Consider the following 13,041-nt stretch of genomic DNA (forward strand, 5'->3'; position numbering starts at 1 on the left):
TAAATATATGTAAAAATGTACAACGCGGTTAATGATTTGTAAAAAGTAAATATTAGTTTGATTATTAAATAATTATAATTTTTTTAAAATTTTATCTACTTTTGAAAATTAGATCTTCGAGAAATATTTTTAAAAAATCAATTTTTCTATTGTTTTTTCTCATTTTTCAATTTTATTTTCTTGACTTATGTCTGTATTTATTTTAAAAATATGTAAATCAGCTTTCGACATTTTTATATTTTAATAAATCGTTTTGTTAGTCAACGAAATCCAATTTTCTGATTAATTTATTACTTTTACGATAATTTATTAAGTATATAATTGGTATATAAATTTTGGCTTTAAATTATAGATTCTAATAAACAATATAGTTTATTAATAATGGTGAGAAAATTACCAATCGAATTATAATTTATTGAACATAAAATTCTAATTTAATTTAAGATTCGATCAGTTTTGAAATTAAATTAAATTAAAATTCTGTCAGACTCGGTTATTTATAGATGTGGATAAAATATTTATTTGATCAAACTGGCATTATTATGACAGTATTATTATTATTATTATTAGAATTATTATTATGGCAATATTATTTTATATAAAAAAACTGTGTTTGCTTAAATTTGACTTTTTTATTATTAACGTTTCGGGGAAAACATTTCAAAAACCATTTTTTTAATGAAAGAAAAAATTGTACTTTCTAAACTTTAATTAGTAAAAATGTTTACTAATTTAAATTAGTGACTGACTTTTTGCTTTTGAATTTGTAAATTTTACTAATAAATAGTAATTTCTACTAATTTTTTTAATAAAATTTACTAATTCAAAAGCAAACAGTCAGTCACTAATTCAAATTGATAAATTTTTTTACTAATTCAAATTTAGGGAGTAAAATATAATTTTTAAATTTTATTTATCATACAGGAGCATTCTTCCTCCAAAAATTGATTCTTTCTGTAAAATAATTCTTTGACATTGATACAGTTGGATCTCGATTATTTCTAACATTTCCGATTTGAATATGAGCCGTTGTACTTGGTGAATATGCTTGCCACAAATTTGAATTCAACAATTCGTTAGAAGTTGGTTTTCTGCAAAATCGAACAAAATTAAGATTGTTTATCCTTTTTTAGAATAAATTCAAAAAAAAATAAATATTTATAAATATTTTGAAAATATCAAATCGTTTTTAAATATTTGAAAAATTTAAATTTTACCCATTTGTTGCAAACGATGTCCAAAAATCAACCATTATTCGGCTAATTTTTTCATCAACTTGACTGAAATTGCCATTTGTTGTTTTAAACGATTCGTAATTTATTGGAAATAGATATAAAAGTTCATCTTGATGAGATACACCGAGATTTCTTCTATCTCCATATTTTGTTGACAGACTCACAGAACCTCGATAGCCAAAGTTGTAAAAGTAATTGGAATTATTCATCTTTGGTGTTACCTTCTCCAGCATTCTCAATTGTGGATATAAAAATACTGTATCGCTTAAAAATTTTGTTATTCCCTTCAAGAACTGTAAATAAATATTTATTAGAAATGTTAAAATTAAAAAATTTGATGTCCGAAGTAAAAAACTGTAACTGCATTTTCCGTAAGGTTCAAGTTAAACAAATCATGATTTGTCGGAAAATGCGGTTACTAAGTTTTTAGAAATGGAATTTTATTTCGGAAAAAATCGAGTATTGTAGAGTGTAAAATTTTGATAAGATTTTTTATGATTAAAATTTTATAACCTGATCTTTACTGCTCGTATTATATTTGCCGTTAAAGTAGAAATTATCTATGGCGGAGAAAAATTTTCCTGGTTGTTGTTTATAATGTTGAGCGAGATAATTAAATAATTTGTAAATATTTGATCTGAACGTTTGATAGACATTGTGATTAGAATATGGTCCTGTGATTAAGAAAAGGATTTGTTACAAATTCACTAGATTCGAGAAAATATGCTTATTCGGCCTAATGCGAGGCCTAAAGTTTATTGTTACTTGCCGCTTGTAAAAGTTAGACCTTCTTCCGTAACTGCCCCACTCATGAAATTCAAATCTTGCATTTTATTATTATTCACGCTGGTTAACGGATTTTCTGTTAAAAATGCATCTGCGGAATTAGATTCAATAGTTGGGTTCCATATGAAATGACCGTATTTCATTATTGTATCGCCTATTGCAGTTAATTTTACCAAATCATTTGAATTCACTTTTCTTAGACAATTTACAATTTTCTGTAAATCGTCAATTGGACAGTTAAATAATTCTCCTAGGTCTCTGAGATGAAGAATGGCGTCTTTTGGGTCCTGATAGGCACCAGGTCCTACAACGGTTCCACTTTGGATGATGTATTTGCTAAACAGACCTAAAATAAAGGGAATATTATTACATTGTGTACACTTCAAATAAATTTCAAAATTAACATTTCAAATTTGGAAATTAACATTTCTGAAGCAAACATTTCGAGATTGGAAATTAACATTTTTAAAACAAATATTTCTGTGTTTGAATCTCTCTTCTGATTTTTGTAAATACTTAACTCTACTGGCTGAAGAAATAGCGTGTAGATTGACCGCAATTCCGGCCGCACTTTCTCCAAACAATGTTATTCGTTTTGCATCTCCTCCGAATGATTTGATATTTTTTTTAATCCACTTAAGAGCTAGAACTTGATCTTTGAGACCAAAATTTCCAGGTGCTATTGCATTGCCAGTGGTTAGGAAACCCAAAATTCCCAAACGATAGTTGAGAGTTACTAGAATAATATTCTTTTCCATTAAATAATCCGGTCCGTATGAATTACCACTTCCTATAAGAAAACTACCACCGTGTATCCAAACCATAACTGGAAGTAATTTCTTCTTGGACTGTAAATATTTTAATAAATTCATTACATTTTTTCTAAACCCTTCCAAAATCATATTTTCTTTTTGGCTAATATTTCCCAGTAAGAATAATTTTAATAATAACAAATTTTCTAACCACCGGTTTTTGAAAATTCAAAAAAGGAGTATAGATGTTTAAAAATAGACAGTCCTCGTTTCCAAATATTACTCCATCGTCATTTTGAGGACAAGCGTCTCTGAATGAATAAGCAGGACGTATTCCTTTCCAAGGTGTGGGCGATTCTGGTATTTTGAAACTAAAATATTCTCCACGAATTAGTAACGAAATGATAGAAAAAGTTTGTTAGATATTTAAATTTTTTATTTACCGACGTTCGCCTATTGGTGGTTTGGCATATGGTATTCCTAAAAATGCAGAAAAATATTTTCCGTATCTGGCTATTTGTACAGTTCCGTTTAATATTCCCAGAGAAGTAGTCACTAGAGGTTTTCCATTTATCGATAAAATCCATAGTAGGTGTATTAAAAGTAAAGAATATTTAATAAACATAACGTTTGAATTGTTCAAAAAGTAAAGAATTTTGGAAAAGCTTCCTTACAAGACGATGTAAGTACTGAGAATCAAAACGAGTATTAATCAAAAGGAAAATATTAGAAGAAAACTCTTCCTTACAAGAAGAATACTGAGAACGAAATTAACAAAAAAAATTTTTGATACTGAAAATTATCTCGAGGATTTTTCATTTTTAAAAATACTAACAAGGTCAAGAATAAGGAAAAGTAAGCAAGAATAAAGGAGATAAAAAACAAACGAATCTGCATAGATTACAAGTAATTAATTTTGCAAAATTTTTAGGACTTTTTTCGAATTTAATAAATTTTTGGGTTTTAGTTGAATTTAGAATAAAAGGAGGAGAACTTTTATGTACTGATTTTTTATTCTCGACAAGCAACTGTACAGAAAAAACGATAATCTAATTTTAAGAAGAACCTACTTAAATAGGAGTTAAGAAGATTCCCCTTAATTAAGTGCCCTACTTAAATTAAATGGGGTCACTTAATTAAGGGGAATATTCTTGGCTCTAGGTTCTTCTTTAAATTAGATTATCGTTTTTTCTGTGTGGTAAAAAATTAGGAAAATAGTTTTAACATTTGTCATCTAGATGGGAACATTTTTCCTCCAAAAATTAATTCTTTCTGTATAGTAGTCGCTGGACATTTCTACCGTTGGTTCCTTATTGTTTTTAATGTTTCCAATCTGAATATGAGAGGCAGAAGTCGCTGAATACGGTTGCCAGAGATTTGCATTTGGTATTTCGTTAGATGTTGGTCGTCTGAAAAAAATTATGAACTTAAATTAAAATTGAGTGATATTTAAGATGCTGTTAGGACAGTTGGGAGTCATAGAACAAATAAATACCCGTTTGTTGCAAATGATGTCCAAAAATCAACCATTAATCTACTGATTTTCTCATCACCACCAGTAAAATTGGAATTTGTCGTTGTAAATGTGGAAGTTATGGGAAATAAATAGAGAATATCATCTCCATGTGTCACGCCACTATTTCCTTTAATTCCACCAATTGCTGCCATGCTCAATGCACCTCGATAACCAAAATTATAAAAGTAGATGTTACTTTTCATTCGTGGTTGTATTTTTTCCAGTAATCTTATTTGTGGATAGAAAAACGATCCATCACTGTAGAATTTTGAAACTCTATTCAAGAACTGTTGATCATTTTTGCAAATTAATTTTTATTTCTGAAAATTGAATTTCTGAATTTTTTTATTATGTTACCTCTTTGGGTTGTAAAGTTAGGTAAAATCGGTTGTCGAAGTAGAACTTGTTCATGGCCTGAAATAATTTATCAGCATCTTGATTATAATATTTAGCTATGTAATTCATTGATGTTCTGAAATTGAATCTGAACAGCAGGTAGAGGACAATATGGGAAAAGTTTGCTGAAATTTTGAAAAAAGGCTGTTAGATATTATTAAAAACTAAAAAGTGTTTTCTGTTCAAAGTGTTTTAAATGTTTTCTGCTTTTCCAAAAAATGCTATCCTTACGATCAGTGATTGATAAACCTTCATCAGCACAATTTCCACTGAGTAATGGCAAATCTTTTGTTCTGTTATTATTAACACTACTGAGTGGTATTTCGGTTAAAAATGCACCTTCCCTTTTTGATTCTATTGTCGGTATCCAAATAGCATGACCGTATTCCATTGTCTCTGTCAAGGAACTGCTTTTAACCAAATCGTTAGAATTCACTTTACGGAGACAATTAATAATCAGTTGTGATGAACTTGTGGAACATCTGAATTTTTTTGCTAGTTTTTCGATATGTTGTTTGAAATCCTTTTGTTCTTGATAGCCACCAGGTCCTAGTGCTGTACCACTTTGCATTATTATTTTCGAAAATAAACCTAAAAACAATCGGAGCTAAAAATTTCCTTTCTGTCCCCTTTTTATTTAATCCTTGCAAAGTTTTGTTGGTTTCTCACCATCACTGGCACTTGAAATTAAATGCAAATTCACTGAAGCGCCACCAGCGCTTTGTCCAAACAATGTCACCTTCCTTGGATCGCCTCCAAATGATCTGATATTTTTTTGAATCCACTTAAGAGCGAGAACTTGATCTTTGAGACCGAAATTTCCAGGTGCAACTTCATCGGCTGTGGTGAGAAATCCTAAAATTCCTAGTCGGTAGTTAAATGTAACTAAAATAATGTCCTTTTGCAATAAATATTGTGCTCCGTACATGTTGCCTGATCCTATTAGGAAGCTACCTCCGTGAATGAAGACCATCACCGGAAGTAATTTTTGATCTGGCTATTAAAAAAATTTGATTTTAATCTCGATTTTGATATTAAGAAGTATGATTTAGCTATTCAAGAAATTTGATTTAGCTATAAGTTTTAGAGTTTGGTTCAATTTCAGAAATATTAAAAAATAATAACCTTAGGTTCTTCAAAATTTAACAACGGAGTGTAGACATTTAGGAATAGACAATCGTCGTTTCCAAATATTTTTCCACCGTCATTTTGAGGACATTCGCTTCCAAGTGAATGTGCTGAACGAATACCTGTCCAACCATCAGCTGGTTCTGGATTTCTGAATCTAAATTTAGAAAAAGAGAACTTTTTGTGGTCTAATTCACAAATGTTAGAGAATTTATTATGATTTTTATTCATACAAATGTTATGCGCCCTATTTCTACAAGCATCTTTTGCAGCAACATTAACAACAGCAACAGATTTTGAAACATGGGGAATTTTGGAAATCTTATTGATATAAATTTGTTACCTTCTATCTCCAATTGGCGGTTTAGCGTACGGAATACCTAGAAATGCGGAATAGCGTCTTCCGTATCTTCCTGTTTCCACATTTCCTTCCAATTGACCCTGAGAAATTTTCACTAAAGTTTCTGTGTTTACCGACAAAAACCACAGTAAATTCATCACTAGTAAACTCCTGATATTCATATTTGATTGTTTTTAAAATTTTCGAAAAGAAAAAATTTTCAACTCTTTATTCGTTTCGTGTAGAGGATTTCGTTTCCTTAATAAAATAAATACAGAGTTCTTTATCTGCTTGCTTTATCAATATTCGTGAGTAAATACATATATTTTTTTATTCTGATAAGTATTTGTACATTCTGCATAATTATACCGAAAAAAGGAATAATGACAATTCCTCATTTTATCTCAAACAAAGGAGAAGCAGGAAAAAAATATTTTTTAACACTTTGCTAGTGAGAGTAATAAAAAATTGTCTTAATTATTCGGATGTAATTTTTCATCTCTAAATGGGAGCATTTTTTCTCCAAAAATTGACTCTTTCTGTATAGTAGTCGCTGGACATTTCTACCGTTGGTTTCTTATTGTTTTTAATGTTTCCAATCTGAATATGAGAGGCAGAAGTCGCTGAATACGGTTGCCAGAGATTTGCATTTGGTATTTCGTTAGATGTTGGTCGTCTAAAAGATAAAATGATGGATTTAAGTAAAATTAAACTTTTGCTTGTAGTATTTTTTCTATTTTTAGCTTTTTTTTTTTAGCTATTTTTAGCTTTAGTTTGGATGTTGTTTGCATATTTATCATGACGCCTATTTATGATTTTTATGAAATGAAGATTATAAAATAAAAAATTACCCGCTTGTAGCAAATGAGGTCCAATAATCAACCATTAGTCTACTGATTTTTTCATCGCTACCAGTGAAATTTTTGTTTGTGGTTGTAATCGTGGAGTAAGTGATGGGAAACAGATAGAGAATGTCATCACCATGAGAGACGCCGTAATTCTTTTTATCACCACTCAAGGCTGTTAGACTCAATGCACCTCGGTAGCCAAAATTATAAAAGTAGTTCTTATTTCTCATTCGTGGTGTAACTTTCTCCAGTAATCTCACTTGTGGGTAGAAGAATGCACCATCGCTGAAGAATTTTGTCATTCTGCTCAAGAACTGTTTCAAAAAAAATTTTACATAAGTTGATCTGTACAAAATCCGAAGTAAAAACCAAGGAATCACAATTTTTCGTAAGGTTGTAATTTGGTTATAACCAAATCACAACCTTACGAAAAATGTGGTTCCTAAGTGAACTTCAACCTTATGGCAAATGCTGTTTCTGGGTTTTTACTGTTGGTTAAGTTTCTTTTTTGCTATTACCTGGTTGGGTAAGAGAGTGATATGGTATCGGTTGTCGAAGTAGAATTTATTCATTTCCGAGAAGAATTTCTCAGAATTTTGATTATAGTGGTGAGCGATGTAGTTTATGATTGTTCTGATGTTGTATCTAAAGGCTATATAGACTAGGAAATTGGAATAGGCAGCTGGAAAGGAATCAATAGTGATTAGAAAAATTAATTAGTTGTACTACTGCCTTATTCTTTTCGTTAACTAATATTTTAGTTGCAGATAAAGAAAATAAAAATTACTTACGGGCAGTAAATGTTAGGCCTTCATCTGCACAGGTGCCACTCATGAATGGTAAATCTTTCATTTGATTAGTGTCAATGTTTGTCAAAAATGCCCCTGGACTATCGGATTCAATTGTTGGTACCCACACGAAATGACCATGTTTGATTAATGTATCGATTCCTTTGCTTTCTTTCGCCAAATCGTTTGATTTTACCTTTCGCAAACAGTCGACGATAAGTTGAGATGAATCCAAGGGACAATTGAACTTTTTCGCCAAATCCTTAACGTGCGGTTCGAAATCCTTTTGTTCTTGATAACCTCCCGGCCCCAGTATGTTTCCACTTTGCATTATGTATTTTTGGAACAAACCTATTTGAACGTGTTTGAAAATTAGTCCTTCTTTTATCTGTTTACTTGTTTGTTAGTCTGTTTCTTATTTGTTAGTTTGCTTCATTGTTTGTTAGACTTTATTTGTTTTTGTTAGTCTGCTTATTTGTTAGTTTGTTTCTTGGTTTGTTAGACTTTATTTGTTTGTTAGTCTGTTTCTTTATTTGTTAGTTTGTTTCTTTGTTAGACTTTATTTATTTGCTAGTCTGTTTCTTCATCTGTTAGTTTGTTTCTTTATTAGGCTTTATTTGTTTGTTTTTTGCTTGTTTGTCTCTCTTACCATTAGTGCTTTTGGAAATAGCGTGCAGATTGACAGTAATACCTCCGGCACTTTCTCCGAACAATGTTACTTTCTTCGGATCACCTCCAAATGATTTGATATTCTTTTGCACCCATTTCAAAGCTTCAACTTGATCCTTCATACCAAAATTACCAGGTGCAACTTCATCACCTGTGGTCAAAAATCCCAAAATTCCCAGTCTAAAGTTAAAAGTAACCAAAATGATGTTCTTCTGTAATAAATATTGTGCTCCGTACATGTTGCCCGAGCCTATTAGATAACTACCACCGTGAATGTAAACCATAACCGGAAGTAATTTATCACTGTTCTGAAAACATAAATTTTGGTACTTGAACTTCATCCAATATTCCAATTTTAGAAATATTTAAAAGATATTTACCACCGGTTTTTCAAAATTTAACAACGGTGTAAAGACATTTAGAAACAGACAATCATCATTTCCGAATAGTTTTCCGTTATCATTTTGAGGACATTCACTTCCAAGTGAATGTGCTGAACGTGTACCTGACCAACCATCAGCAGGTTCTGGATTTTTGAATCTGTAAATATTTGTAATTAATTTTAAAAATTAAGTTTGAATATGCAATATGAATTGAATTGCAATATGCATTGCAAACTTGTTGAAAAATGTAAGAAAAAAAATTGTTACCGTCGATCTTCAATCGGTGGTTTAGCATAAGGAATACCCAAAAATGCCGAATATCGTCTTCCATATCTTGCTGTTTGGACAACACCTTCTAATCGTCCTTGGGAAATTTGTACTATAGGTTCAGCACTTACAGAAAAAACCCAAAGTAAAATTAAAAATATCATCGCGTATTTCTCTTTTTTTTGCGTGAAATAAAATTTAATACTTTTGTCGTCTTTGTTTCCTCTAAAGATAAAGAATACTGACAATTTCCTTTTATCTGCTCATCGACAGAAGTTATGAGGAAAAGAATTCTATTAGGCGAATATTTTTGAATCGAGTTTTTGTCAATATTTATTTATTTCATCATGCCGAATTTATTAATTTAAACTTGAGGAAATATTTCGGTAATTATTTTTGTTTTTTTTGTGCTTTTCAAAGAAAGAGAGAAAGAAATGAGAATTAGAAAAATAATTTATTTACAGATTTTTATACTATTTTTGAATTTTAGAAAAAGAAAACTTGTTCTGCTTTTAAAATTTATTGAGTTGTTGTTGTCTTGTCCTGTAAATGTAAAAAAACTTTTGAAATGGTAAACTAAGATCAATTCGGTGCATTCTTTTTCCAAAAATTCATCCTCTCGGAATAAAATGAATCAGCAAGGATTATCGAATTTTTCGTGTTGTTGTTAAAGTCTCCAATCATTAAATGATTACTTCTCTTACTATCAAATGGCTTCCAAAGATCAGGTGTCTCCAAATTTTTTGAAACCGGTTTTCTAAAATTATTCAAATTTTGTTTTTTAGGTTTCAGTTTATAGAAATTTTCTGAAATACTTTCAAATTAGTAATTACCCAGTTGTTGCAAAAGAAGTCCAAAGGTCAATCATTGCATCGACTATAAAATCATCTTTTTCTGTATAATTCCCTGATTTTAGTTTATAATCAACTCGAGATGCTGGAAATAAATAATTAAGCTCGTCTGTGTGTGAAACTCCAATATTCTCATTGCTACCAGTTGTGACATTTGTAAAACTAAATTTCCCCCGATAAGCAAAATTATAGAAATAAGCCGAATTTTTCATTCTTGGTGCAAGAGTTTCCAGCATTTTTACTTGAGGATAGAAAAAGAAGGCGTCTGATAAAAATCTTGTGGCATTCGTCATGAACTGTAATAAAAAGAAACAATTTTCGGAAAAAGCAGATTTTTGTTTTTTTTTTAGTAAAGTAAAGAAAGAAGAATTAGAAATTCAAAATATATACCAATTTATTGTTTCCAATTATAACTTTCCAATTGAAGTAAAATTTATTCACGGCTTCAGTCAGATTTTCATTTTTGCTGAGAAGAAAATTGGTAATGAAGGAAACGATTAGTCTTGAGAATAACTTGACGATAGTGGTCAGAAATTTAAATCGTTGTAGAACTGAAAATTAGAAATAAATTGGGAAATAGGTCTTTTTAAAGAAAAAAAAAATTCGAAATGTTGACTCACAACTGGTGACTATTAGTCCTTCATTTCTGTTAATGCCAGCAATAAAAGGCATGTCTCTTATTCGATCAACTAAAAACGCAGGATTTTCGGTCAAAAAAGCTCCTTCGATATTTGGTTCATTTGTCGGTGTCCATGCAATAAATCGAAACGGAGAATTGATCAACATTATACTTCTCATACTTCTTCGTCTCATGCATTTAACTAGATTTTTCGAAAATAAATAGGGACAAAAAAGTAAACCTGCAATTCCTCTTAAGTGTAATTTTTGTGCTTTATTGTCCCTATAAGCCCATGGACTCAATAAGTTTCCACTTTGTAAAATATATTTTTGAAAGAGATCTAAAAGTTATTACAAAATTTATTAAAATTATTCACTATTACTAAGACTTTAATGACTGTACTATGACTTTAATGACTATACTATGACTTTAATGAATATACTATGACTTTAATGACTATACTATAACTTTAATGACTAATGACTACGACTTTCATTATTTATTAGAATCATTGAATAAAAATAAAAAATTAGAATCATTGAGAATTATTGCAAAAATTATCGAAATTATTCACCTTTACTCTGTTCAGAAATGGCATGAAGAGTAATACTTGCAGCACCAGCACTTTCACCGAATAATGTAACTTGTTTTGGATCACCTCCAAAATTATGAATCTCACTTTGAATCCATTTTAATGCTAACAATTGATCTTTCAGACCATAATTTCCAGGCGATGCTTTGTCGCCAGTTGTTAAAAATCCAAATATTCCCAATCGATAATTAATCGTCACCAAAACAATATCCCTGTCCAATAGATTTTGAGCTCCGTAAAAACTACCACTTCCAAAATAAAAAACACCACCGTGAAGCCAAACCATTACGGGATATTGTTTCTAGAAAAAGAATTATTATTTTTTACAAATTTTTAATTTTAACAGACTTTGTAGCTTTTTCGACTATTTCTCGCTATTATTGTTCCTCTAAATAATTAGAGTCATCTTTAATTATTATAAAACAAAAACAAAAATGGAGCTCTTCATTTTTTTTTGTTTTATAATAATATTCTTATGAGTTATGCTGTGAAGCTTGTTTTAATTTGATAATATTTAAATCCTATAAATATAATGCTTAAAAATATAATTTACCGAAGATGAGGTGAAATTTACAACTGGTGTGAAAACGTTTAAAAATAAACAATCCTCACTGCCTAAGATTTTAAGTCCATTATATTGTGGACATATGTTTCCGAAACGATTTGCTTGTCTTATTCCATTCCAATTTTTTCCTGGTCGTGGATTACTGAATCTATATCGAATAATTTGCTAAATTATTAATCATTTCATTAAATATTTCCAAAATTACCTAGCTTAAAAAATAAATAAAGAAATAATTTTGTTTCTTTGTTTGGCATCATTTTTTTCAGTTAAATTATCAAATTAGGTGATTTTAATGGAATTAGTGATTAAAAGAAAATTAAAAAATTAAAATTAGTCAAAAAAGAAGTTAAAACCTTAAATTGTTAATTGGTGGTTCAGCAAATGGTATTCCGAGGAATGCTGAATAAATTCTTCCATATCTACTATGTTGTAAGGTGCCATTTAATTTTCCTTGGGAAATGGTTACAGTTGGTTGCATTTTAACAAAAGATCCACCAAAAATGTACAAAAACAATAAAGATATTTTTTGTTTCATTTTTTTGCTTTATGAAAATATTGTAACTACTTTTTTGAGTTTGATTCGTTTTTTTTCCTGGGGGTTAATTATGCAATTTTATTTCCATTTAGACTTTTATTTTCACTTTGATAGATATTTATTTTCAGTCTAATACATATTTTTACTTTGCACTTTGTTAATGTAGTGTCAAATTAAAGAAAGTTAAAATTTCTATATCGATCGCTATATGTATAATGAAAGGTCAATTAACGATAGTATCTATTATTTATTGTCTATACCTATTTGTCTAATTTTAAAAATTCTAATGTAATTTTAACCTCACAATGGAACAGCTGTTAAAATTCATTTTAGATAATCTATGTTATCTTGAAATTAAAGTTCTGATATTCTAATAGACATTTATTGATTTTAAGTGAGAATTTATTGACAAATTAATGTCATTTGACAAACTATAACAGTGGAGGAAGTAAGTAAGTCAAAATGTAAAAGGAATGGGAGAAATGTTGCACTTTGATTGATTTTTATTTTTACTCTGATACATTTTATAAAAATTTAGGAAAGTGAAAATAAAAATCTATTCAAGTAAACACGAGAAGAAAAATCTATCAAAATGAAAATGGAATTGAAAATAAAAATTAAAATAAAAATTAAATTAAAAGTAAAATCCTTTCAAAGCGAAAATAAAAGTGAGATAAAAAAATCTACGAAACCGAAACTGAAAGAATTGCAGATTAGGTCATCACTTCACTAAAGTTTGATTGCACTAGAAAAAATTATTATAATTCCAAA

The 13,041-nt window shown here is 29.5% G+C and overlaps 6 protein-coding genes across 8 annotated transcripts in view; 1 reads left to right on the forward strand and 5 right to left on the reverse strand.

Moving 5' to 3' along the window:
• LOC122501985 (blood vessel epicardial substance-like) overlaps positions 1-13,041 on the forward strand; it is a 187,111-nt gene that overhangs the window by 27,268 nt on the left and 146,802 nt on the right. The gene's annotated exons all lie outside the window — the stretch shown is intronic.
• Positions 917-1,468, reverse strand: LOC122502063 (juvenile hormone esterase-like). Its single transcript, XM_043611929.1, has 2 exons — positions 1,218-1,468; positions 917-1,091 (listed from the first exon to the last, which is right to left on the reverse strand). The coding sequence occupies exons 1-2, from the start codon at positions 1,466-1,468 to the stop codon at positions 917-919; spliced, it is 426 nt and encodes a 141-aa protein (XP_043467864.1).
• On the reverse strand, positions 1,892-3,398 carry LOC122502064 (esterase SG1-like). The gene is made up of 4 exons (XM_043611931.1): positions 3,217-3,398; positions 2,985-3,144; positions 2,544-2,869; positions 1,892-2,369 (listed from the first exon to the last, which is right to left on the reverse strand). The coding sequence occupies exons 1-4, from the start codon at positions 3,396-3,398 to the stop codon at positions 1,997-1,999; spliced, it is 1,041 nt and encodes a 346-aa protein (XP_043467866.1). The 3' UTR covers positions 1,892-1,996.
• Positions 3,785-6,372, reverse strand: LOC122501982 (juvenile hormone esterase-like). The gene is made up of 7 exons (XM_043611803.1): positions 6,157-6,372; positions 5,811-5,970; positions 5,355-5,682; positions 4,917-5,276; positions 4,647-4,810; positions 4,269-4,576; positions 3,785-4,182 (listed from the first exon to the last, which is right to left on the reverse strand). The coding sequence occupies exons 1-7, from the start codon at positions 6,333-6,335 to the stop codon at positions 4,008-4,010; spliced, it is 1,674 nt and encodes a 557-aa protein (XP_043467738.1). The 5' UTR covers positions 6,336-6,372; the 3' UTR covers positions 3,785-4,007.
• On the reverse strand, positions 6,447-9,340 carry LOC122501984 (esterase FE4-like). The gene is made up of 7 exons (XM_043611805.1): positions 9,109-9,340; positions 8,839-8,998; positions 8,439-8,766; positions 7,793-8,140; positions 7,520-7,683; positions 7,005-7,315; positions 6,447-6,829 (listed from the first exon to the last, which is right to left on the reverse strand). The coding sequence occupies exons 1-7, from the start codon at positions 9,270-9,272 to the stop codon at positions 6,655-6,657; spliced, it is 1,650 nt and encodes a 549-aa protein (XP_043467740.1). The 5' UTR covers positions 9,273-9,340; the 3' UTR covers positions 6,447-6,654.
• On the reverse strand, positions 9,691-12,213 carry LOC122502065 (esterase FE4-like). The gene is made up of 7 exons (XM_043611932.1): positions 12,089-12,213; positions 11,724-11,883; positions 11,153-11,471; positions 10,580-10,918; positions 10,350-10,510; positions 9,942-10,255; positions 9,691-9,865 (listed from the first exon to the last, which is right to left on the reverse strand). Exons 1-7 carry the CDS (start codon positions 12,211-12,213, stop codon positions 9,691-9,693), a joined length of 1,593 nt encoding a protein of 530 aa, XP_043467867.1.

Source organism: Leptopilina heterotoma, unplaced genomic scaffold (assembly GCF_015476425.1).
Source record: "Leptopilina heterotoma isolate Lh14 unplaced genomic scaffold, ASM1547642v1 Lhet_22, whole genome shotgun sequence".
Classification (NCBI taxonomy): domain Eukaryota; kingdom Metazoa; phylum Arthropoda; class Insecta; order Hymenoptera; family Figitidae; genus Leptopilina; species Leptopilina heterotoma.

What these genes read in the sequence shown, in the direction of transcription:
- LOC122502065 (XM_043611932.1), bottom strand. Translation starts at nt 12,213, where the DNA reads ATGCAACCAACTGTAACCATTTCCCAAGGAAAATTAAATGGCACCTTA. An exon ending in CATTTCTGAACAGAGTAAAG is followed by an intron (nt 10,919 to 11,152) that starts GTGAATAATTTC and finishes AATAACTTTTAG; the next exon opens with ATCTCTTTCAAAAATATATT. An exon ending in ACTTCTTTTGCAACAACTGG is followed by an intron (nt 9,866 to 9,941) that starts GTAATTACTAAT and finishes GAATAATTTTAG; the next exon opens with AAAACCGGTTTCAAAAAATT.
- LOC122502063 (XM_043611929.1), bottom strand. Translation starts at nt 1,468, where the DNA reads ATGCTGGAGAAGGTAACACCAAAGATGAATAATTCCAATTACTTTTAC. An exon ending in ACATCGTTTGCAACAAATGG is followed by an intron (nt 1,092 to 1,217) that starts GTAAAATTTAAA and finishes TCGATTTTGCAG; the next exon opens with AAAACCAACTTCTAACGAAT.
- LOC122501984 (XM_043611805.1), bottom strand. Translation starts at nt 9,272, where the DNA reads ATGATATTTTTAATTTTACTTTGGGTTTTTTCTGTAAGTGCTGAACCT. An exon ending in CCACCGATTGAAGATCGACG is followed by an intron (nt 8,999 to 9,108) that starts GTAACAATTTTT and finishes AAATATTTACAG; the next exon opens with ATTCAAAAATCCAGAACCTG. An exon ending in TATTTCCAAAAGCACTAATG is followed by an intron (nt 8,141 to 8,438) that starts GTAAGAGAGACA and finishes ACGTTCAAATAG; the next exon opens with GTTTGTTCCAAAAATACATA.
- LOC122501982 (XM_043611803.1), bottom strand. Translation starts at nt 6,335, where the DNA reads ATGAATATCAGGAGTTTACTAGTGATGAATTTACTGTGGTTTTTGTCG. An exon ending in AATTTCAAGTGCCAGTGATG is followed by an intron (nt 5,277 to 5,354) that starts GTGAGAAACCAA and finishes GATTGTTTTTAG; the next exon opens with GTTTATTTTCGAAAATAATA. An exon ending in ACATCATTTGCAACAAACGG is followed by an intron (nt 4,183 to 4,268) that starts GTATTTATTTGT and finishes AATTTTTTTCAG; the next exon opens with ACGACCAACATCTAACGAAA.
- LOC122502064 (XM_043611931.1), bottom strand. Translation starts at nt 3,398, where the DNA reads ATGTTTATTAAATATTCTTTACTTTTAATACACCTACTATGGATTTTA. An exon ending in CCACCAATAGGCGAACGTCG is followed by an intron (nt 3,145 to 3,216) that starts GTAAATAAAAAA and finishes AGAATATTTTAG; the next exon opens with TTTCAAAATACCAGAATCGC. An exon ending in TGAATTTTCAAAAACCGGTG is followed by an intron (nt 2,870 to 2,984) that starts GTTAGAAAATTT and finishes AAATATTTACAG; the next exon opens with TCCAAGAAGAAATTACTTCC.